Here is a 26,852-nt window from a genome sequence, read left to right as displayed (position 1 = left end):
TAGTAAAAACTGCACAAGTTGCAAGTAGAATGTTATGACAGTAACATCAGTGTGGATCTGTTTTACTGTTTTTAATGTTGCTCAGGGGTGTTTGAATCATACTCCTCCAGGGCCGCTATCCTGCAGAGTTCAGCTCCAATCCTAATAAAAAAAAAAAAAACCCTGAACCAGCTAATCAAAGTCTTCAGAATAACTTCCACGCAAATGTGCTGGCCAGGTTGGTACTAAATTCTGCAAGACACTAGCCCTCTAGGAGCAGGACTGGACACCCCTTGGGCTTGGTTGGCTGGTCTCTCTTACTGTGGTAAGACGACGTAAAGAGCTGAAGCGTTCTTCCCATGTGGCCGCAGCTTTGCGAAAGGCTTCATGTCTGCGAATCAGCTGTTCAACCTCATCCACGCTGCCGCCCAGTTCATTACTACTTACGAAGGGTTCCTGAGCAGTGAGCCAGGCCTCCGCAACCACTGCTTCCTGAGCAAACTGATGCACCTCCAACACTGCGAAGGCAGAGAAAGAGAATGATATGTTGGGAAGCACATGACACCGATTACATAATTTATGAATAATGTTTGTTCTCCATTAGCCTCATTTCACCCACTCTGCTGCAACTCTTCCCAGTGTTTGTCCCATTTCTCAGTGAGCTCTTGCTGCTTGGCCAAAACCTTCTCCAGCTTTTCTTTAATCTGAAACAGTCAATACTTCGTAGTCAGGTACAGACAGAAGACAGCTTGGAATATCTTTTTAGTCATCATCTCTTAGGCAAGAAACATACTTTACACAAGTACACCAACAGAGACAGAAATGCAGGCAGTTACATTGTACATACTTATTGTGCTTTCTTGCATTGCTGTGGCAGTAACAAACCACCGTATTCAGGGGTGATTATTATTATTCGTGTCGCTACTTAAAAACATGCCAACTTCAAGCAACTTTTTGAAAGAGAATATTGATTGTAGAAGAAATGTTTATGGTAATACACAATATAGCACCCCTTCTGGCAAGGTCGAGAATGCAATATGTGATTGCAGTCTGAAACATTTTGTACTGCAACAATGCATGAAATTAAACATGCATGGGGTATGTTTTGGGCCTTGCAATGATTTCAAATTTCCAATAGTTTCTGAACAGGTTGTGCTTGCTGTTTTGTGTCACCTCTTCTGATGCAGGGTTACGGGCGGCCAGTAAAGTCTTGCCCATCTCGATACACTGTACGACGCTCTTGTTTCTGGCCTCCACTTCACTCTTGAGGCTCTGGTGATAGTTCATCAGGACCTCCACAGATGACACGTCCCTGCAAGCACCAGAGACCCCATATCCCATTAAAGCTCTGAGGAAAGAGCTGACAGTGAGAGGAAAGAGAGTTATTTGAGCAAGAATACATGGGCCAAGTCTGCCCATAGAAAGAAATAGCAACAGAAGCCGTAGCTCTGGTCAAACGCTACAGGAGGAGCAGGCGGGGGAAGCGGGCCGGCGCACTTTTGAAGCTTCGTCAGCGCGGATTTCGAACGGCGTTGCCTAGCATCCATCTGATGAATCTGCGCTCTCTACCCAACAAAACGGACGAACTCCTTCTGCTCTCCCGTACAAATAAGGATTTTTCGAACTCTGCTGCTCTGTGTTTCACGGAAACCTGGCTAAATGGCGACATACCGGACAGCGTACTACATCTGCCTAATTACCAGCTGATCAGAGCAGATCGCGACGCAGAATCACTGGGGAAATCGTGCGGCGGCGGGATGTGCTTTTACATCAATGAGAGGTGGTGTACAGATGTAACTGTGTTAAAGAAGATGTGCTGTTCAGATCTAGAAATGCTCTTCATGAACTGCAAGCCGTTCTATTCGCCGCGGGAGTTCTGCTCGTTCATTCTCGTGAGTGTCTACATTCCACCGCAAGCGCACGTGAGCACAGCTTTACAGAAACTCGCTGATATGATCACAGACACAGAACAACATCACCCAGACTCTGTTTTAGTCATTCTCGGGGACTTTAATAAAGCAAATCTCTCCCGCGAACTGCCAAAATACAGACAGCACATCACATGTCCCACCAGAGACAGTAATATTTTGGATCACTGTTACACAACAATAAAGGATGCATATCACTCGGTTCCACAAGCAGCTTTAGGACTCTCTGATCACTGTTTGGTTCATCTTATTCCGTTCTACAGGCAGAAACCTAAATCTGCAAAGCCTGTATTAAGAACTGTTAAAAGATGGACTAATGAAACAGAGCGGGACTTACAAGCCTGTTTCTCTCTCACTGATTGGACTGTTTTTTAAGCCGCTGCCATCGATCTGGATGAGCTCACAGAGACTGTAACATCTTATATCAGTTTCTGTAAGGATATGTGCATTCCTAACAGGACTCATCTAATCTACAACAATGACAAACCATGGTTCACTGCAAAACTCAGACAGCTCCATCAGGCCAAAGAAGATGCTTACAGAAAGGGGGATAAAGTCTTGTATAAACAGGCCAAATACACACTGGAAGGAGATCAGAGTGGCAAAGAGGAATTATTCTGACAAACTAAGGAAAAAATTATCTTCCAGTGATCCTGCTTCAGTGTGGAAAGGAATGAAGTATATCACCAGTTACAAGACACCATCCCCCAGCACTCTGGAGAATCAACACCTGGCGGACAACTTGAACGAGTTTTATTGTCGTTTTGAAAAACCACCCCACACCCGCCCTGAACACCTCTCCACACAACCATTAACACCTCCAGCAACCCTCCTCTCCCCCACACCTACAATTCAAATCAGCAAAGAAGATGTGTGCCAGGTCTTCAGGAAGAACAAAAGACGGAAAACACCAGGCCCAGACGGTGTGTCACCAGCCTGCCTAAAAATCTGTGCTGTCCAGCTGGCCTCCATCTTCAACAGATCACTGGAGCTGTGTGAAGTCCCCTCATGCTTCAAACGTTCCACCATCATCTCTGTCCCAAAGAAACCCCAAATTACTGGACTTAATGACTACAGACCTGTGTCCCTAACGTCTGTAGCCATGAAATCATTTGAAAGACTGGTTTTGGCTTATCTGAAGGACATCACCGGACCCTTACTGGACCCCCTGCAGTTTGCCTACAGAGCAAACAGGTCTGTGGATGATGCAGTCAACATGGGACTGCACTTCACCCTGCAACAGACCAGGGACTTATGTGAGGATCCTGTTTGTGGATTTCAGCTCCGCTTTTAACACCATCATCACGGAAACCATTCAGAATAAACTAACCCAGCTCTCCTCCAAAACTGTGGAGATGATTGTGGACTTCAGGAGAAACCCCCCTGCTCTCCCCCACTCACCATCATGAACAGCACTGTGACTGCAGTTGTGTCATTCAGATTCCTAGGCACCACCATCTCCCAGGACCTGAAGTGGGATATTCAAATTGACTCCATTGTCCGAAAGGCCCAGCAGAGGTTGTACTTTCTTCGCCAGCTGAGAAATTTCAACCTGCCACAGGAGCTGCTGAAACAATTGCTGAAACAATTCGCCATCACTGAATCCATCCTCTGCACTTCAATAAGTGTCTGATTCAGCTCAGCTACCAAATCTGACCTCAGAAGACTACGGAGAGTAGTCCGGACTGCTGAGCGAATCATTGGTTCAACCCTCCCCACTCTCCAAGAGCTGTACTTATCCAGAGTGAGCAAAAGGGCTGGTAAAATCCCTCTGGACCCCTCATATCCAGCACACTCCCTCTTTGAACTGCTGCCGTCTGGTCAACGCTACAGAGCTCTGTGTACCAGAACGACCAGACACAGGAACAGTTTCTTCCCTCAGGCAATCCATCTCATGAACACTCAACAATAAACGTGGAACACACAACTATAATACATTATCCATTCACCACACTCACTTATTTTATTTTTATTTCTCATTTCTAATTTGCACATACTTGACCTGTACATACATAGTTGTCTATATTATATATTGTGTTTTTGCTGCTTTGTACATTGCCTATTTGGATATTTGTATATTATTATTTTATTATCTGTGTCCTGTCCTGTTGCTGTCTTTCTGTTGCACTGTGGAGCATCTGTCACTACAACAAATTCCTTGTATGTGTAAACATACCTGACCAATAAAGCTCATTCTGATTCTGATATATGCGCTATAGCTCTGTTCCAAAACCTAGCAAGCTGCCAACCTAGACCTAAGCATCTTAGGTGTGCTCCCAATGCCAGCAATATTATACTATGATAACATCTTTTGGCATACCTTGCATGTACCCTTTACTCCAATACCTTGCATACTTGCATGTACAATAACTCCATTGCAATCAAATATTGACTATTGGAATATTTCTACGTTAAGTCCTCTGTTCATTTCACATAAATTAGTGTTTCAAGAAGGTAGTTGCCTATATAGGTACTGGACAACACAGCAGCTCAGTAAGTTTGCTAACAGATCTATTGCGTTCCCATACAGTGTTCCTAATGGGTACTAGTACGCTTAATCATAATATGATGTATAAACACTATTGTGGTTCATGCACTTACCACTTTATCACTTATTTGTGCTCACGGTATGATACCTCTAGTACACTCCAGCAGCCACACTGGCTGTTCTTCAGCTGACCTGATGCATACATTCATGCATTACAATGATAAAGCACCTTAATGAGCTCCTATAAGCAGAGAGCAAGTGTCCAAGCATGTGTCCTACCTTGGTTTCTCCCCAGTTCCTATCTGACAGATGATGCTGTCCATCCACATCAACTGATCACGCACCATCCCAAAGAAGCGTAACTTGTCTGTCGCTGTAGTGATTTGCATTCGGCAGTCCTCACAGGAAATGAGCAGCTCTTTCCATGTCTGCATCACTTCATGTTCTTGCATGGCGATGGCTTCTGCTTTCTCCCCGGCATAAACTGTTCGGAGCTGGGCTGCACTCTCCTGCAACTGTCTTACCTGAGGAAAACAACCCTCTTTATACAAATGCTGCCACTCTCATGAACTGTATTTTATCATCAAGTATTTAAGCGATCTATCTACAAACTTTACATATTTATTTTGCACTCCTTGCATGAGGATGTGTTGCATCAGTTCACCTGTGTAACAAGTAGCTGAATATCATGTTCAAAAGTCTGCATAAGTCTCTGCAGAGTGCTGGTATTTGAAGTGCCTCCTTGACATGCGCGAACCTCAGGTAACCTCCGCTGCTTATCCTCGATCTGTGCTAAAACCTGAAACATACACACACTCATGTAATTCCACATGAGTGCAGACACATGAGACCAATGTGGTCTAAGCTCTCATACAGCATGAGCAATGCTTCTATTTATCATGTACACACAGTAAACACACACACAGAGCTTAAACTCAGTCTCCTCAACACCTGCAGCAGAAGAACAAACATACCTCAGCATTATCCCACATATATCACAGTATTAAAACTAAAACATATATACACAAAAATCTTCCCAGGGCATTAAGGAAAACTAGGACTGTAATCCAACAAATAATATCAAGTACACTGCCCATGCAACATTCTTGGAAAAGTTTAGATCTACTCCAGAAAAGAGATCTACTCCATCTACATTTTGATCATCGTTCTGAATCCGATCCAGATATAGTCTTCGACAAAAATGCATATTTCTTAGCTTTTTGTTCAAAATGTTTTTTTAGGAAACTTGCCCACATTGTTGATAAAGAAAAAATGCATGAAGCTCTGTTCTTCTGACATATAATTGCACATTCAGATATTCATAAAACAAAATATTCTGGAGGCCATGAAAATGCTGGCATTGGCTCTCCTGTTGAAAAAAACAGCATATACTGGTTAGGTATGTTTTGAAGCATGGCTGCTGGTTTGAGCTGGTGCTTAGCTGGTCATGTCCTGGTCAAACTAGCTCATGACCAGCTAAGGACTAGCTTAAACCAGCTCAAACCAGCAGCCGTACTTCAAAACATACCTAACCAGCATTTGCTGGATTTTTCAAAAGGGTGGCAACTTTTTTTAAAAACGCTGTCTTAATGCATTGCTATATGGTTGCTTGGATGGATGCATGTCAATAAAGCAGATAGTTTAATAGACAAGCATTTGAAGAAAACCCCATGAGCAATAGTGACAGTGATAGTTAAGTATAAGTACTAGTCATAATAATGATGGCCTTAGCAAACCACTCAATTTAGATGACTTAATTAATCAGAATTCTTCTTTCTTCATACCTCTCGGCAGTCCGAGAAGAACTTGTGTAATTGGTGTGAAGCAGCGAGCATCTGTCCTCGCGTCTCCATCAACTCCAGCAGATCTGCCCAGGCCTCGTTCACCCCATCCTTCCATTCAGCGATGGTGGCTGCATCCGCATGACCGTAATCTATGAGCTCATCAACCATCTGGTTGACAGCTGTGACCCTCTCCTGCCCCAGGCTCCCAGTCTCCGATGCAAACTCTGTAAATTTCTCCTGCAGAATCTGAGGATCAGGATTTGACTGTTAAGAAACCACGGAAGAATTACAAGAGCTACAGCTGATCATGTTTCAGAGCAGATAAATATGAAATAGCTGAAGCAACTGACCGTGACATGCTCAAAGTCCTGTCCGAGTTCAGTGGAGCTGGCGATGACCTCCCTCTCTGCTATCCACTGCTCAAGTTCATCCACCTCTCTGTTGAGCTGATAGAGCCAGTACTGCTGCTCCAGACGAGACTTCCTCTCATCTGCCAGGTCCTTCAGAGACACGTACAGCCTGTCGATCTGAGACTGATGCTTACTGATCTGCTCACTGAGGCACAAGCACACACACACACATACTTAGATTTCATTCAAAGGAAAAAAATCTGTGAAATCTGTTACTCTTGAAAGGTGTTGTCACTGGAGTACAAAGAATGGCATCTGTGATTGCACAAAAGTGAAACTAGATAAGCCAAAAGTTTGTTGTGTGTTTGTATGTTTGATTGGGTCAGTGAGTACTGCTGCACATTTACCAGTGTGGATGTCCGAGCTCCAGCAGCTGTCTGCACTGCTGAGAAAGCATCCCGATGGACTCGGCATAGTCCTCTATGGTCTGCTCTAGCGCCAGCTGTTTCTTCAGCAGCTGCAGAGTACTGGCTTCATCCTTTAGCGAGAGAGGACAACGATCAGATACACATTACTACAATGTCATCATCTATTTATAACATCGCAGCATCCCAGAAAACTTCCTAGGTATCCTTGCCTGAAAGTAAAGTCCTTAAAAACGTGTCTTAAAAACATTATTGGTCCAAAATGGTTCAACAATTTCCCTGGCCCCAGCAAAAAAAATTACAAATAAATTATGATGTATTTATAAACAATATTTATAATTAAATATGAATTATTATAATTAATTATAATCATTGTTACAACATTTTACATTTTTTAAATGCATTTCTGTGTTTTCTAGTCTAGCTTTCAATAAACCTAGCATTGTATTCTACAAATATAGTATATATATATATATATATATATATATATATATATATATATATATATAATTAAATATTCTTACAATTAATTCATTATTAATGATTTTATTATTGCAATTAATTGTTTTTGCAATTAATTATTTCTGCAACACTTTTTTTATTCACAATTTTACTCACAATTCAAAAAACAATTTCACGATTCAAAATTCAAAATTTTCCTTGCTTTAACTTGTTTCCTAGATTTCTAATAAAACTAGCACTGTTTATTATGAGAATATTGTTGACTCTGTGATGAACTCTGTGATGACTCTGTGTCCTCTTCGGCTCCTCTCTCTTGTGGGGTACCGCAGGGCTCAGTTTTAGGCCCTCTCCTTTTCTCTTTTTATTTGCTCCCCCCTGGTTCAATAATCAGGAAGCATGGCTTGTCATTCCATTGTTATGCGGATGATAGCCAGATTTATGTGCCACTTAGAAAAAATGACCCAATTAGACCGTTACTTGATTGTCTTGACGATATAAAGGCATGGATGGCTCTTCATTTTTTTCAGTTTCAATGAAAGCAAGACAGAAGTGATGGTTTTTGGTGGGACCACTGGGACCCCTCTGGCTGATTTAGGTGCCTTGGCTCAGTACATCAAGCCAACCATCACTAACTTAAGGGTGAAAATTGACACAGATCTTAAGTTTGACAGTCAGATCAGGGCAGTAGTTAAATCTTAAGTTTTTTCCAACTGAGGCAGCTGGCCAAAATAAAGCCATATCTTCCAAGGCAACTTTTTGAGACAGTGATCCATGTTCCTACTCGGCTAGATTACTGTAATGCATTGTATGTGGGGGTTAGTGGATCCCCTGTTGCTCGTTTGCAGATGGTCCAAAACGCTGCAGCGCGTCTTTTAACTGGAACACGTAAATATGAGCATATTTCCCCAATTTTGGCTTCGCTTCACTGGCTGCCCGTACATTTTAGGATTCAAATTAAAATTCTTCTATTTGTTTTTAAATCCCTAAATGGGCTTGCCCCACCTTACATTTCTGAGCTGCTACACCCTTATATGCCTACCCGTTCTCTCAGGTCAGCTGATCAGCTGTTCCTGAATGTGCCAAAAACAAAGCGTAAGCTTAGAGGGGACCGTGCCTTTGCTGTGGCAGCTCCTAAATTATGGAAGGATTTGCCTCTGCCCATTAGGCAGGCCTCTTCATTGTCTTTATTTAAAACGTCTCTTAAAACATATATTTTTTCCTTGGCCTTTGACACCTGATGTTGATGGTTTGTTTTTTTTTTTGTTTTTTTATGTTGCCTCTTAATGTTGTTTTAATTGTATTTTATGTTTGTATGAGTTTTATTTTCTGTTCAGCACTTTGGTCCACTTAGGTGTTTTTAAAGTGCTTTATAAATAAAGTTTGATTGATTGATTGATTGATGAACTGCTTATGTTCCTCTATTGTAAGTCACTTTGGATAACAGAATCTACTAAATGCATAAACGTAAATTTTAATATTTTTGAGGTGTATGTACTGTATATACCATATATAATGTACATAATGTATGTGTGTGTATATATACACGAGCCAGAAAGCTAACATTTTGTTGATTAGAGTTATTTATTATTTATTTGATACTGTTATATTTAAACAATATTTTACCCAGTATGGCTGTTTGGTGTTGCCTGCCCCCACATGACCTGTCTGTTCTCTTCTCTTACCTTTCCCGTCTCCTCATTCATCATGTGCAGTTCCTGCTCGCTGAGCCAGGCCTCCACCTCTCCTGCATCAAAGTAGTACTGCTGCGCCTGGTACATGACATCCAGCTGGAGCTGCCGGTGCTCGGTCTCGGTCCACAGCACCTCCCACAGCTGATGGAGCTGCTCCATACCGGCCCTGATGCTGTCTGCCTCTGGACTGCGGATGGACGCGATCACACCTGCTCTCTCCAAAACATCCTCCACACGTCCACGATGACCTTGAAGCTCTCTCTGCAGACTCTGAGACGAGATGACCATGAGAAACATATTTCACATTTCTGTTCAGTAGAGTTTTTTGATGCTGTCTTACTTGATTCTTCTTCATGAGTTGCTGTACAGCTTGTAAACTTGTGCCATGTTCCTGAGAAGTGGCCATTGGAAGATGCTCTTGCATCCACAACTGCGGACAAACACATTCACAACATGTTGCACATTTCAAAATGTATTGAAGTTAATAGTTATAATGAGGTTGCTAGACTCACAATTTCGTCCTCAAGGTCACGGCCCACTTGGTGCACTTCTTTAGAGGCCAACAGGATACGACGTCTCTCTTTCAGAGGCTCAATCAGTCGTACAATTCGCGTTTCCACCCCGGCTTGTCTCTCGCACACCTTTTCAATCACCTGCCCCTGCTGAGGGATGGAGGCCGCCTGCGCCTGCAGCTCTCCAACCTCTTTATACCACTCCTCCATATGACACTCCATCGTCTGTTAGAGGTGAAGGTGGAGTGAGCATGACGAATGAGCAAAAGAACATCAATGAAGAGATTGTTTGAAGTGTAGAACAGGAAAGAAGGACAGGAGAACGAGGTGGATGTCAAAGAGAGAAGGTTGGAGAAATACACAGTTCAGTACAGTGGAGCACAGTTAAAAATGTTGACAGTATAGATAGTGGGAAAGAGGAGAGGAAGAACACCAGAAAGACCAAAGGAGACAGGAAGTGAGTTATGACATCATCATAAACTTTTCAAACTGGCAAAGAAAACGCTCATTAAGGTTAAAATGTGCTTGTAAAAAGCTTAATTCCTTAAAAATGGCAAATTACACTAGGTATGATTGCAAAGATATACAATAAACATTCAAAATTTGGTGTCAGAAAGATTTTTAGAAAGAAATTAATACTTCAGCAAGGATCCATTACATTTATTAAGTGACAGTAAAGACATAATTTATAAAATATTTCTATTTCAAATAAATACTCAAAATTCAGCTTTGATCACAGGAAATTATATAAAAAATAAATACAATTTTAAAGTTAATAAAATAATACATTTTAAAATATATTAAAATAGAAAACAGGTATTTTAAATTGTAATAATATTTTGGATCAAATAAATGCAGCCTAAATACCAAACCCAAACTTTTGAATGCTTAAAGAAAGATCCGCATGCCGCCCGTGACCCACTGGGGTCAGATGTTACATAAATTAAGAAGTGAACCAGAGTAAATGACCAATCCAAACTCATATATCAAGGGCTACAGTAATTACAGTAATGGGATTCAAACCTGTGACCTATTATTACAAACACACCATTGCTATTTTCATTCTGAAATGAGATTCATTGACTTAAACACAGTTAACGCCAAAACTAAATGAGAGTTCATGTACTGCATTGTTATTAATAACTGCATATTATTACTACTATTACAAAAAATGCAAATGAACCTTAAAAGGAATCTAGAATCAGAATTATCTCTTGAAATGTTTAATTTTGACTGGCATACCTAAATGGAGAGACAGAGAGCTAACATTTTTTAATATATATATATATATATATATATATATATATTTTAGAGAGCCTACATTTTTAATTACAGTAAATGCTACTGAAGACAAAATGTTTGAAATATGCTGATGTATAAAAGGACAGGAAATATAACACAATAAAAACCATACACTCCCATACACACACACACACACACACATACACAGGCGCTTCATAGGACTGGTAATTCTGCATTGACCGCAACCTATGATGCACATATGAAATATATTCTGGTGAAGACTGATAGGAATTCAAAGAAAGTAAAAGCAAATTGAAGAAAGAGAGAGGGCATGTGCAAATCAAGAAAGCGAAATGAAGATGTACAATACCGCTGATGGTGATGAGGGTGGAGTGACGTGGGGACAGAGCTGAAACTGAACTCAGATCAGCTGAGAGCCATGGCATGCTGTCAGAGAGGAGAGCCACACCAGCTAAATGAATTACACTCATATGGTGGACAGTGAGGAGGCTCATATTACCAGTGAATGCAGCAGTGGAAAATAAAATAAAAGTCTTCGGCACAGGAAAGAAATAAAGAGCAAATTAAAGGCACGTTGCAAACAGCAATCTGACAGATCAAAAATAAAAGCAAGATCTGGAGGAAACATCATCTTGATACACAAAGCGTTTCTAAACTGAAAGCTGCTGATACATGTGTCTGTAAAATAAGAGTAAAGACCTGTAGTTTCTTCAGCTGCTTGTTGACAGTGGTCAGGTCCTGGCCGTAGTCCACATATGCCAGCTGTCCCTCAAGCTGCTCGAGTCGCTGGTCCAGGTTGGAGTAGCTCTGTACCAGCAGGTCGGCCCGGTTGGCCTCGAACAGCTGCCGGGCTTTGGCTTGTGTGGTGCTTTCCAGATCCTGCCAGCACTCACGGATCTCCTCCAGCTTCTTCTTCACCAGCGCGCTCAGCTCCGGCTTCTCCTGCATTAACCGCTGACCCTCCTTAGATAACAGAGAGAAAACCATTAGTATTCAAAAGTGAAAACTTTCATTTCTGTTCCACTAGTGGCACAAAATGGAACTGCAAAAATAAATGATAGCTTCCAGATAGGATTCCCAAACACTGCTGCCCTTGTTAAAAAAAGAAATAAATACATTCACTGTTAGTTGAATTATTAGCTGAATATGTTTTCAGATCCTTATTTGCATGTTATTTATAAATTATTATAATTATAATTTAAATGTTTATTAAATGTAATTAGTTGAACCTAACAGTGCTTTTTTACCTAAATATTACAACTTAATATGTAATTTCATAAAACTTGTATGGCATGTATTTAAACATATTTGTAATTAAACATTTCTAATGATAAAGTTACAATTTAGGACATTTTAAATATATTATCTTTAAATGTAATATTGAATAACACCCTACACTTAAAATTACTTTACATATGCTATACAATGTTATTCAACACAAAATAAGTGTGTATGAATATATATATATATATATATATATATATATATACACACACACACACACACACACACACACACACACACACAATATCTCACAGAAGTGAGTACACCCCTCACATTTTTGTAAATATTTTATTATATCTTTTCATGTGACAGCACTGAAGAGATGACACTTTGCTACAATGTAAAGTAGTGAGTGTACAGCTTGTATAACAGGGTAAATTGACTGCCCCCTCAAAATAACTCAACACACAGCCATTAATGTCTAAACCGCTGGCCACAAAAGTGAGTACACCCCTAAGTGAAATGTTCAAATTGGGCCCAATTAGCCATTTTCTCTCCTTGGTGTCATGTGACTCGTTAGTGTTACAAGGTCTCAGGTGTGAATGGGGAGCAGGTGTGCTAAATTTGGTGTTACCGCTCTCACTCTCTCATACTGGTCACTGGAAGTTCAACATGGCACCTCATGGCAAAAAACTCTCTGAGGATCTGAAAAAAAGAATTGTTGCTCTACATAAAGATGGCGTAGGCTATAAGAAGTTTGCCAAGACCCTGAAACTGAGCTGCAGCACGGTGGCCAAGACCATACAGCGGTTTAACAGGACAGGTTCCACTCAGAACAGGCCTCGCCATGGTCGACCAAAGAAGTTTAGTGCACGTGCTCAGCGTCATATCCAGAGGTTGTGTTTGGGAAATAGACGTATGAGCATTGCTGTAGAGGTTGAAGGGGTGGGGGGTCAGCCTGTCAGTGCTCAGACCATACGCCGCACACTGCATCAAATTGGTCTGCATGGTTATCATATATCAGGCTATCAGATGATGCACAAGAAAGCCCGCAAACAGTTTGCTGAAGACAAGCAGACTAAGGACATGGATTACTGGAACCATGTCCTGTGGTCTGATGAGACCAAGATAAACTTATTTGGTTCCGATGGTGTCAAGTGTGTGTGGCGGCAACCAGGTGAGCAGTACAAAGACAAGTGTGTCTTGCCTACAGTCAAGCATGGTGGTGGGAGTGTCATGGTCTGGGGCTGCATGAGTGCTGCCGGCACTGGGAAGCTACACTTCATTGAGGGAACCATGAATGCCAACATGTACTGTGACATACTGAAGCAGAGACTGGGCCGCAGGGCAGTATTCCAACATGATAACGACCCCAAACACACCTCCAAGACGACCACTGCCTTGCTAAAGAAGCTGAGGGTAAAGGTGATGGACTGGCCAAGCATGTTTCCAGACCTAAACCCTATTGAGCATTTGTGGGGCATCCTCAAACGGAAGGTGGAGGAGCGCAAGGTCTCTAACATCCACCAGCAAATTTACCCTGTTATACAAGCTGTACACTCCCTACTTTACATTGTAGCAAAGTGTCATTTCTTCAGTGTTGTCACATGAAAAGATATAATAAAATATTTACAAAAATGTGAGGGGTGTACTCACTTCTGTGAGAAACTGTATATATAATTTATATATACACACACACACACACATTTAAAAATTTTACTGTAAAATGGAACTTATGCAGTAAACTGGCTGAGTCATGACTCAAACTGAATCAATTAATCTTTTTTTAGCCAGTTCAATTAAACTGAAAGACTGGAATCACTTAACCGTATCAGACTTCCCAACACTAAACAAACTCATAAAAGCCAACATGTTCCAATATGGAAACAACAATAGCATTGGCAGTTGTGACGCCAACATCCTCCATCTCTGCTTTTAGCAATAAAAGCACAAAAAAAATACACTGGCTAAATCTGATGAACTAGTCATTATCAGTTCACAGTGTACAGTTGGCCGCGTCTGGACTCCAGCCTACCTAAAAGAAAAAAGCACCTGCGTCACTTCAGATCAGCTCAGGACAGAGAAAGCTGATCTAACGATGAGTGCAGATGCTCTATCACAGACACACACAGATTATAAAACTGCTGAAGTCTATTTGTTCCTCAGACACTCATCTGTGCCTCCGGATTTAGATTATAAAGTTAGAACTATATAAACAGTGCATAGTTTTAAAGCTATTAGCTACTTTCACTATTACTACACTTGTGAAAAAGAAGTGCGCTTAATTGTATTGAACGTGGACTTGTGGTGTACTTCAGATCTTTTAAGTATATATTTTTAAAGACCTCTACTTGGTGATAATATAATATTAATTAAATAAAATACCACTTTAGTGTACTTAAAAAGTGTACACTTAAGTACACACTTAAGTTTTAAGTGTGGACTTCAACTTTTAATTTGACTTTATTAAATTAAAAGTTGTAAAGTACATTTAAATCAATGTTTTAATCTTTTGTCATTCTTTAAAGAAGTACTGTACACTTATTTTGATGTGTTGACTAATATACTAAAGCACATGTAAAATGCTTGATTAAATGTAGTTTGTTATTCAATATTACATTTAAAGTTAATATATTTTCAATGTAATAATTCCTCATTACAAATGCTTAATTGCAAAAATATTTAAATACTTGACATACAAGTTTCAATAGAAATTAATAGATATTTAAAGCTGCAGTCCGTAAGTTTTTTCTCTTTGTCGCCACCTCTGTTTGAAAACCTGGAATTACAGCTCAGTGCGGAATTATCTTCTGTGCGTGGCGTTGTGCTCCATCTGAACAAGTAAGTAATAAGTCTGCCACGTTTGTTCTGACCAACTGAGGAAAAAAGCATTACCATAAATCGCGCTAGCAATGGTAATTAAATCTAACGATCGGTTAGCTCAAATCACATCTAACCGTGCAAATTATTATTGTTATACTTTATTCTCAAATGATTAATATTAACAACATCAGCATTGTGTGACTATGAGTATAGTGTGTATTATTAATTATTCTAGCTGCTGTGAGAAAAGGCTATAAACGATCCGCCACGTGCAAGATCCTCACATGCGATAGCCTAGTAGCCGGGACAACTTCTTTATAGCCTCTTTCACACAGCTATTCTGGAAAATACACGGAAAATGTGAGCCGTGATTTGTCCTGTAATCGTTTGATTTTGGTTCATTCACACTGCCATGATTTTCCGGAATCTGTTCGTGTGTTCACACACAACCCGTAAAGATCCCGTAAAGACATGTGACATTAGGATGTGATGTGTAATGCAACGCTATTATTCCACTAAATTGGCGAATGATCTTCGATTCAGCGCGGACAGTGAGGAGCTCCCTGATCGCTGCCTCATTACAGTTTGTTTTTTTGTCGCATGATAGCGCTCGTTATCAGCCTTTACGGCATTGGTTCTGACTTTTGTTCACACAGAGCTCGACTGAACTCAGCAATGTAACTAGGTCCCCAACCTGGGATCGATCCCGGAATTAATCCCGGGACGTGTTTGCGTTCACACAGAGGGCACTCCGGCAATTTTCCAGGACCAACGTGCAGTTTGAAAGGGGGTTATGTTTACAGACGTGACGTAATGACGCAATGCCATGCTCAAATTTCCTGTGAAACCCTACCCGTACCACTAAAATTAGAAAACATTATTATAAGCTAACCATTGTGAATCGAGCTAAAATAAGGCAATAGTTTTGCACACTGGCTGGTTATGTATTTCCTCAAATATTGATTTCGGATAATTTTTAACCCAAAAAAGATACGGACTGCAGCTTTAAATTGACCCTCACCCTCATGTCGTTCCAAACCCATAATACCTTCGTTCAAATTCAGAAACCAAATTAAGATATTTTTGATGAAATCCGAGAGATTTCTGACCCTGACAGCAATACAACAGAAATGTTGCCAGACCAGGAATGTAGTAAGGATTTTGTTAAAATAGTCCATGTGACAACAGTGGTTCAACTGTAATTTTACAAAGCTGTGAGAATACTTTTTGTGTGCAAAGAACACAAACTAAAATAATGACTTTATTCAACAATTCTTATCCAGCGTGCATCATCAGCTGCAGGGCTTGTTAATGAGCAGAGGAATGCACACACATGCTTCAAACATTTCAGTTGAATTGCTGTCTATGGAGGGTCAGAAAGCTGTCAGAATTCATCAAAAATATCTTAATTTGTGTTCCAAAGATGAACGAAGGTCTTATGGGTTTGGAACGACATGAGGGTGAGTAATTAATGACATAAATTTTATTTTTGGGTGACCCTTTAAGTAGCTACTGTATATATTTTAACAGTATATTATTTCAGTAATAAGTACTCTAAATGTGCTAAAGTATACTTTTTTTCACAAGGGTAGTGCTCAAAATGTAAAAACCTATTTATATTTAATTGTTTCTGTTTTGTTTCATTGTTCGTTCACCAAATACTCTTGTGCAAAAGATGTTTTTGGCAAACATGTTGTATTTGAATGTATTCCAGACAGGTCTACAGAAGCTGGCACGAGCGCCTCACACACACACACACACACACAGCCCCTCCCCCCACCTGATCTCTACACAGAACACGGGGTCCTAAAACACACATGCACATACACACGTATGCAGCGTCCCTCCCCCAACACAGCCAACCATTATAATTTATCCTCTCTGTCAGGACTGGCTGAAGGGAAGGGGGTTGGTACAGTGATACAGCAGTGACCATGGAAATGATGCCCATGAGCTACAGGAGTCAGACCGGCTGCTTCCCACACACTCTCTCTCTCTCTCTCTCTCTCTCTCTCTCACACACACACACTCCGACAGCCAATCAGTGACATCACAGGTTATCTAAAGTATGTGAAAAAAACAATTCTAGATGCATGTAACTATGAAGTGGAAAATAATTCTTTGTAAATTTCAAATAATTACAAAGAAACAGCTAGTACATTGAATTTAACATAATATTTTTTTTGCAGTGCATGCACAGCATATGTTATCCAATTAAAGCATAATTACATAATATATTTAAAAATTAACCCTTTGACCTTTTTAAACTCTGGGTTAATACAGTTTAAACACTGGAATAAGCAATGTTTCACATTTATTTTCACATTTAGTCCTGCTCGAGTTGTAGCGCTAAACTAAATTATGCTCATTTAATTAAATATTCATGCTTTTTAAATATGTAAATGTGAGGTTAACCCAGAATGATGACTATAATAACCAAACACATGATTTAGCCAGCCCGATCTCACGGAAATTCGTACATATTTTACGAGGTGGCTAATTCGTACGAATTCGTACGACCTCACTCGTACAAATTCATACGATTTTTGCTTAAGCGTACGTATTTTACGAGTTGCCAATTCGTATGAATTTGTACGAATGACCTACACCTAACCCCGCCCCTAAACCTACCCGTCACTGGGGTTTAGACAAATCGTACTGAATCGTACGAATGAGGTCGTATGAATTCGTACGAATTAGCCACCTCGTAAAATACGTACGAATTGCCGTGAGATAGCGTTGGATTTAGCCCACACTGACATACATCATGAAAATAAATTATTAATACTGCATTAAAACTAATTATTTATTTTATTACTACTTGTCAACATGAAACCGGAGTCGGAGCCAAACACATATGTGATTTGAATACTGCATGGAGGCATGTAACGTCAGTTTCCACATTATCAGCGTCTCTCTGTGATGTTGCATATGTGCAATCTGATGGGAGTCTGTCCCAGTCGTGCATGTCACATTGCAACAGCTGCTGCCAAGTCTTTTTTTTTTTTGATGTGAGAAGAAAGCTGGGAAATAGGACAAGTGATCTCTAAAGGTTAGCTGTGTATTATAAATGGATATTTATTGCTCTGAATATGCCCGAAGATGAGATAAGACCACAGAGGCTGAGAAAGGGGGCGTTACATGACACCATTTTCAACTAAAAATGAAAAACTTTTCATGCATCTTGGCCGTTCGTTTACATGACAACACTGTTTTAGGAGCCTGAAAACACAAACGGGTTTTCAAAGAGCCCATTTTTAAAAAACAATACTGTTTTTAGTACATCATTGTTGTTTAAATGTACCCAAAGACATATGCTGTATGGGTGAATCACATGCCCAGTCACATTTCACCCCAAAATCCATAGAAAAAAATAGACAGAATCCATAAAATTAGATAGCATTTGTTGTGACCCTGGACCACAAAACCAGTCTTAAGTCGCTGGGGGTATATTTGTAGCAATAGCCAAAAATACATTGTATGAGTCAGAATTATTTTTCTTTTATGCCAAAAATTATTAGGATATTAAGTAAAGATCATGTTCCATGAAGATATTTTGGAAATTTCCTACTGTAAATATATCAAAACTTAATTTTTCATTAGTAATATGCATTGCTAAAAACTTCATTTGGATAACTTTAAAAGTGATTTTCTCAATATTTAGATTTTTTTGCACCCTCAGATTCCAGATTTTCAAATATCGGCCAAATATTGTCCTATCCTAACAAACCATACATCAATGGAAAGCTTATTTATTCAGAGCTTATTTATTAAATCTCAATCTAAAAAAAAACCCTTAAAAAAACACATTTTGACTTTAATTTCATGAGAATTCTTAATTCTCATTATTGAAAAGCATCCAAATATTTTACTTGATCACCATTAATTTATATTACTCCTAAAGGGTTCTCATTACTTTAATACAGTAATACCTAAAAAATGTTTTAGAAATATATATTTTTAAAATTATGTTTAATGCCGGTACAGCATATACTAGCATGAAAAATGAATACCTAAAAAAAAAAAAAAAAAAAAATATATATATATATATATATATATTTATATATTTTTTTTTTTTTTTTTTTTTTTTTTTCTTTTTTCAAATTACAGTGAATTGGATTGATTGATTGATTTCATTGCCGATTTATTTATTTTAAGAAAAAAACTACTTTAATGAAACTACTTACCAAAGTTAAAACCAATATCAGTACCTGTATCTAGTACTAATGGTTTTGGGAAAGCAGCGCTGCACCTGCACTCTTAAAAATAAAGGTTCATACTGGCATCTGTGGTTTACCGCTTTTAGCTCTTACGCCGCTCACAGTTGGAACCAGATTCCAGAAGAGATCAGATGTGCTAAAACATAAGCCACATTTAAATCCAGACTCAAAACTCATCTGTTTAGCTGTGCATTTGTTGAATGAGCACTGTGCTACGTCCGAACTGATTGCACTGTATTTTATGTATAATCATTTTCTACTCTTAACTGTTTTAAATTCATTTTAAATACATTTTTATTATTTTAAAATGTTTTGTTTTTATTGTTGTGATTATTTTTTTTAATGACTATTTCACTTCCTTTTGTGTAAAGCACTTTGAATTATCGCTGTGTATGAAATGTGCTATATAAATAAACTTGCCTTGCCTGCCTTCAATGAAAAACCTTTAGCAACCACTGATCAAAAGCTTCTTTATAGTACAAAAAGGTTCTTTAAATGTTTTTCACATTAAGATAAATGGTTCTTCCATATGACATCGCTGTGAAAACCCTGCTTTGGAAGCTTTATTTTGTGAGCTTGAGGACTATAGTGGTTTTGGTGTGCAGCAGAGCGGCTTCACGCAGCAGAACTGGGCTAAACATGGTTCTGCGAGAGGCTTTATGTAACATCTCTCTCTCTCGATGACAGCCTCTCATTCTCTTTGCCTCCTCAGGAATCTGGCCTGAGCTCCCAACATGTACCGCGTGCACTCACAGTCACATCGTTGACTTCAGCGTCGCCGTGCTGTGGCGATGACAAAAGAAAACTGGGTGTGGGAGAGGTGGTTGATGGGAGGAATAAGATGGATAATCTGTGTCTGAGTGTGTAATGAGTCACAATGCAGGACTCTTGAAGTTTCATCAAAGCAATATTGTCTCTGTGATTTTGCATGTCCTTTCAAGATGGCGGCAAACTAAAATCAGATTATTGAAACGTCGCTAATTAACATGCATGTGAACACGCAAGGAACCAATGACACACAATATTGAACTGGTGAGGTATCATATTGCTCTGGGAATTAGTTTCCCCAGGCCCAGCTGTTAGCACGATTCCCAAAGGCGCAAAACATAATAAATACCCTCCAGGAAACATGCAGGAGATATTATGCTAGTATCAAAAAGTCCTTTAAGGATGAAAACGATAATTTAAGGCCAATTGTAAGAAATGGAGAAGGATTAATTGAAGATGGATTAAAAATGTATGAGGGGCCAAGAAAAATTTGGATTGCACTTTATTTTAAGGTGATGTAGTTACACAATACATGCACTTACTATAGTAACAGTAACTTATGCATAGTTACCCTGAAAAGGTCAAACAGAAAAGGTCATTTTTGGAAATATATGGGTCAAAGACGAGACGTCCCATTCTGGTGACCGCATCAAATTAAATTTACATAAGTTATTTTATATTTACAGAAATCATACTAAATGCAATAGTGTCTACTTTAATTTTTTTGAAAATAAAATGGCAAAATATGGGTGGAATAATGCTCCATTGTCATTCAGTGTAACATATTTGTATTGAGAATAAGTGATCATACTAAATTTTATTATATTTTAAATTATTATAAACTTCTTGATGACAAATGGGTGAAACCTAGCGGTAAGATTTAAAATGACAATTAATTAGTTTCTGGGGCTGCACTGATCCTTAAACAAAGTCTATTAATATGTAATGATTATAGTTATAAATATGGCTTACAGGATTTTTTTTATATATATATATATACATACACAAACCATTGTTAGCCTGAATTCCTTTTTTTCCTGTAAATCATGGTAAAAATGTATGAAAGTCATTATTTGATCAGAAAAAGTACAAATTAAACAGGACACATTCTAATGTTAAAAAACAACAACAATTTTGACAACAGCAAAAAAACATATATACAGTATATGCTCAATATAAGAGACAAGAAAACAAGAGACAACAAAGAAAGCATGGAGGGGAAGCGTGTAAAGAGAGATACAGATCTCATTCACAAATCTTCCCACAGGCTTTAAAACAAAGAGGTCCAGGTAATTGTGTGGTGTTAATTGAACTTGCTTGCTAGATAAATCCCAATTACATAATGAGACCGTTTAATTATCTTCTGTGATAAACATGCCATTTTATGTGTTTAGGTAAAGAAAAATGCCCCAATTATTATTATTATCATCACTATTGCAATATTATTTTATACATTTACTTTGCTTTTAAAGAACGATTTTGTTATGTTTTCTGGGTCACACTTTAAAATAAGGTTCCATTACATTAGATAAGATGAACTAACTATAAACAATACTTCTAAAGCATTCATTAATCTCACTGTTACATTATACTGTATATATATATATATATATATATATATATATATATATATATATATATATAATGCATAGAAATGCATAAAAAAAAAAAAAAGTGTTAGCTTTGTTTTCTGGCATTTATATGCCATTACGGCACCTAAATCAAATAATGCATTACATTATTCTGGTTCATACTGACTTGGAAGTACATCTCATCACTTCCTGTGAGCTACATACATGGATGTGTGAAGAAGAGGCAAAACAAATGACCTTCACACATGGGAGATCTGGGGTTGGGGTTTGAGGAAATGGTTACCTAGCAACAGATACATACTCCCCTCCCCTCCCCTTCCCTTCACTTGATTTGGCATGACTGCTCCATCTGACAGCTGCTTGGTTAGTGACATTGGAGCAGAACTAGTCAAAACAGCATGTTGTAATTATAACGCATGTGTCCACTGCAAGGGTGAGGTGCTGCATAATGCTTTTTACTGGAAAATACAGATGAATGAACAGAAGCTCTTACTATATGAGCATATAATGAATATACTGCTGCATACCTGTGTTATTCCACAACAATGTTATTGTGTTTTGGCGAATTGGTGGCTAATTCAAATTAATTTGTATAATCAGATTAATTTGTTTTTGTATGAACTGCTGACGGCCCAGTGGCAGTTATATCTAGTTATGTTCACTCAATACCATCAGCTCAAACTAAAATAAAATAAAAATAACTGAATACAGTATGAATATGAAATGAATTGTAGATAATGGAAACTCAACCAAAGTGACTTCTCTAAGTATCCCAATTCAAAGACATCAACTTGACTGACTATTAATGTCAAACCAAATTCATGAGGACAGACCATAGCACAATATATGTTTCATTTTCATTATACTATATGATATTAGAGAAAGCAGTGATAATTTTAACACTCAATAAATGTAACCCTTAAAAATGGCCAAAAATGCTTAAATTCCTGACAAACTGTATTTTATAGCTGTCAGACCTGTGTCCCCATTAGTTCCTGTTCCTGTCCCCGTCTAGGTTATGAGTTCATTAGTTCCCAGCCGTGTGTCATTTATTATCCTTTTACTCCTCTGTATTTAAGCCCTGTGTTTCCATGTCTCTAATCGGCCGATTTTTCGCATGACCAGCCCGGATCGGTGCCGGTGCCGGCCAGTCTCATGTCTTGCCGATTCCGAGCCGATCCTTGACGTCACAGCCACGCGCACACTCACAGTCGCGTGTAAACACGTCGTTTCGCGTGAGAATGATTCTAATTGTAATTGCGTTAAGTGTAAAAGGCAACTGATAATGTATTTATGCCGTGCCAGATGAGGCTTGCACAGCCTGAGTGAGTGTGAGAGAGACAGCACACACAAAGTAACTCACAGAAATTTATAGATGCATACTGCATTAGAAGAAAAAAATATATTTTCAATACATGATTTAGATATGCAACATTATAAGGCCATGATGTTTCCCCCGAATATCAATATCAACACGATTGCAACGTGACACTGATATTTTTATACAATAGTATTTAAATAAACAAGAAGTTCAAATTACGTGACTTTGATTTTAGACAAAATATTGACTGTTTTTGCACAATTTCGCTGACGAAAATAGCTCCGATCAAAGCCACAGCAGAATTTTTTTGAACGAATTGAGTGAGTCAATGATTCAGTGGCCCATTGTTAAGGACAGTCACTTGCCTAGTTTCTGAATAAATCAGCCGTTTGAATGAATCGGTTGAATGAATGAATAAATGACTCACTCGTTAAAACAGACATTTGCTGCCACCTACTGGTGGTTTACTCATATGTAAAAGTATCATTGCATTTTTTCAACTTTTATTTGTATGTGTTTAAAAAAAATAAACATTGAACATACAATTATTTATGCATTTGAAATTTTGCAGTGTAAATGCATTTATGGCAGCTCAGCTTCATCAAACTGTCTGTGTAAATGCATCTAATGCCACTTCAGATGCAGCTTCTGTTTCCTCAGCAGTGGAAAGATAAACTTTGTTAATACTAATTTCGTTTGAATAGTAACAACTCTACAGTTTCTTATTATGCTAACTGAATTAATTGAAACAAAGTAAGAACTTGATGTGAAAGATGACATTTAATAAGGTTAGGGGGAAAAATGACATAATCATAGTGGGAAATGGCATCTGTTTTGTTACATACAGCAACTCATTTTAAGTTTAAGTTTAAGTTTAAGCTATTTCTTCCTCTTTCCAGTCACAGAGCACTTTATTTTGAGAGTTGTTTAAGTGAGAGAAAATCTGTAACTTAGTCCAGATTGGGGGAATTGTAATGTTTAATAATTTATTTTATGTAAATTGAAATTTGCATAGATTTTTGTTTGTATATGCTGTCAATTATAGTTCTTAGAATGAAAATCGGAATCGGCAAAAATCGGTATCGGCAGGTCACACTTCCAAAAAAATCGGAATCGGCCAAGGAAATGGCAATCGGTGCATCTCTAATTTTATGCATGGCAGCTAAAATTTATTTTAGATCAAGGCTAATTTATCCAATTATATATGATGCATGTTGGTGAATTGCTCATCTTTTTGGCTAAAGATCAGCGCAGAATTATTAAACTAAGACACTGGATATGACCAGAGCAAATACAAAGTTTGACAAATTAACACTTCTGGTTTGCTGAACAGTATAGGACCAAGTAACTTTGGGGTTATAAAAAGAAAAAGAAAAAACTGTCCAAACAAAAGATTGATTTGACCCTTGTGAATACACCTGTGACCACGGTGAATGTGTAAAGCATTTATGTAGCAGGGACAGCAAGGCAAAGCTGTCCAAACTGGGCAAATTCAGCAGAAAATAAGAGCGCGTGAATCCAGGGCGCTCTTATAAATATGTAGCCAGAACAGTTCAGCATATTTCTATTCCTGGTAGCTAGCTTAAGGTTATATGACAGAGAAATGAAATGGGCCCCAGCAATCAGCTGTCTACGAGAAATACTAGGTCAAGAGAAATCTGCACACACACACACACACACACACACACACACACACACACACACAGTCCTAACATGCTATCACACACTATCAAGCATTTACATTATATTCTTCATGATTATGCTGGTAATTAGCAAGTATAAGCAACTTTCGTGATTATTTTGTGTCATTCGCTTTGGAGTTGTCTCGGTAGGCCAGATATTAATAGTGACTTAACATTTAGGTTTACTAACCCTCAGGCCATCCGAGATGTAGATGAGTTTGTTTCTTCGTCGTAACAGATTTGGAGAAACAGCTGATAAAAACATCACAATAATCCACACCACTCCAGTCCACGAATTAGTGGCTTGTGAACTGAAAAGCTGTGTGTTTGTAAGAAACAAATCTATCAATTATTTCAAAACATTGCTTTCAACTACAATAAGAGGTCGTTTTGTATGAATCAGGAGGGAAATATGAACAGATCAAGCACCATTTACAAGTGAAAACAGTCCAAAACAGCTCTAAACAAATATGTTGGTGGATTTTGATGTGAGAGGACAAGAGGGGGTGGCCTTGTCACTGGAAAAAGCGTTATTATGGATTATGGACTCGTATTGTGGTCAAAAGCGACAGTTAAAAGTTAAAACGTCTTGATGGATTTGTTTCTTAAACACGCAGATTTTCACTTCACGAGATGTTAACTGATGGACTGGAGTGGTGTGGATTATTGTGATGTTTATATCAACTGATTGGACTGACGGCACCCATTCACTGCAGAGGATCCATTGGTGAGCAAGCGATGCAATGCTGAATATCTCCAAATCTGTTTCCACAAAGAAACAAACTCATCTACACCTTGGATAGCAAACTTTCATTTTTGGGTGAACTAATCTTTAATAAATTCAAATCCTTTCTGTAGATCAGTTCAAACTCTGTATTTCAATGAATAAATTCTGATTTAACCAAGAAAATATACATATACTGTACATATATATAACATTTTAAAATGACTTTTTTTATTCACCGACCCTGTCACACATCCATATTATCTGTCCTGTCATAATCATACACATATTCGAACTAATATGAGTAAAGACGTCTAGTTTGTTCCAGTTTACATTCATTAGTGTAGAAAATCTTGGCATATCCAGAATACATCAAACACACAACCTTGTCAAACCATACACAACAACAGTATTCAACAACAACATCTCTCATCCTCTGTTATTGCAGCTGACCACAGAATAAAATGATTAATGGCTTTTGCGAGATGCCTATGATCATTCTAGACGATGAGGCTGAGGGCCTTGGCAGCTGAAGACAGTCCATTCAATCCAACAGCAATGTCAATAAAACAGTGTAACTGGCAGATTAAACAACATCAGTCTTTCAATCGGACATCAGTGCGCTACAAGCACCAGGGCTTTTTACATCTATCCAAAATTTAGAAACACTTTCAGTTACAGTAGCTATAATAGAATAGAATAGAATAGAATAGAATAGAGGTCAATTCTGAGGTACAATTCATGTCTGTAGCACACAATGCAGGAGAGAGTATTGGGATATTTAGTGGCATCAGAAGATAATGTGTATAATCCATACAACCCCCATAAATATGACTAACAATAATTACTAGCGAAACAATATAGAAAGTGTGTGTGCACCACTATATGTGAATGATACACTAAGCGGATTTGCCCTTGTTAAATGCTATGCCATCTTTGATTACTGGCTCTGTTTCACACGAGTCGTTGACTATAATGGAATATGAGTCAACAGAGAAAGACTTTCAGCTGAGTTGTGCTTTCATTTCAAGGTGCCTAACAGCATCTTTCAAACCAAGTGAAGAATGGCACCGAGCATTGGCACACACTTAATTATCTGACAGAGAAAACGCTTTTATATTAACAGTATTAACTACTATTAGCAAAGATAGTGAGCACAGCACAACCCTGAGAACTTACTTTCTCCATCTTGTCCAGCCACTCCTTGTTCTGAGAGAGTTCTGCCATGAAGGTCTGGTGTTTCAGCCACTTCTTATGAAGCTTCTGAGTCTCATCGCGGGAGGTGTCGCGAGCCATTAGCATCTTTTCTGCCACCCAATCTCCAATCTGTGAAACACACATCAACACACACGTTAGGAATCACACTCAAAATAAAAATCATGTGATCCTGTTGTCTATGATATGATTTTCACACCTATTCTTTTATTTTTTTTTAAAATATAAGCAGACATAACTTGAATACACATGATAAATGTTTTACATTTAATTTTAATAATATTTCATTATCATTATATTAGTATCAGGGTCTGTGTGGCATACCAACATGCATATGCCATTTTTTAATGTATCAAGAATATCATAAAACAGAAAAAAAAAAATCAGAATTAAGAAGAATT

General features: G+C 38.5%; 1 protein-coding gene across 1 annotated transcript in view; it reads right to left on the bottom strand.

The window, feature by feature from the left end:
- Positions 1–26,852, bottom strand: part of LOC306888078 (spectrin beta chain, non-erythrocytic 4-like) — a gene marked incomplete at its 5' end in the record, with an annotated part of 69,495 nt that overhangs the window by 8,065 nt on the left and 34,578 nt on the right. Inside the window, 13 exons of the mRNA XM_079446207.1 lie at positions 301–497; positions 599–683; positions 1,153–1,339; positions 4,675–4,919; positions 5,060–5,194; positions 6,180–6,425; positions 6,530–6,734; positions 6,937–7,067; positions 9,099–9,377; positions 9,448–9,537; positions 9,620–9,844; positions 11,582–11,845; positions 26,416–26,562. Of these exons, the coding sequence (XP_079302333.1) occupies positions 301–497; positions 599–683; positions 1,153–1,339; positions 4,675–4,919; positions 5,060–5,194; positions 6,180–6,425; positions 6,530–6,734; positions 6,937–7,067; positions 9,099–9,377; positions 9,448–9,537; positions 9,620–9,844; positions 11,582–11,845; positions 26,416–26,562 (2,436 nt within the window). The remainder of the gene's footprint in view (positions 1–300; positions 498–598; positions 684–1,152; positions 1,340–4,674; positions 4,920–5,059; positions 5,195–6,179; positions 6,426–6,529; positions 6,735–6,936; positions 7,068–9,098; positions 9,378–9,447; positions 9,538–9,619; positions 9,845–11,581; positions 11,846–26,415; positions 26,563–26,852) is intronic.

This window comes from Barbus barbus (assembly GCF_936440315.1).
Source record: "Barbus barbus genome assembly, chromosome: 22".
Lineage (NCBI taxonomy): Eukaryota > Metazoa > Chordata > Actinopteri > Cypriniformes > Cyprinidae > Barbus > Barbus barbus.
This window is presented reverse-complemented; position numbering and strand designations above follow the sequence as displayed.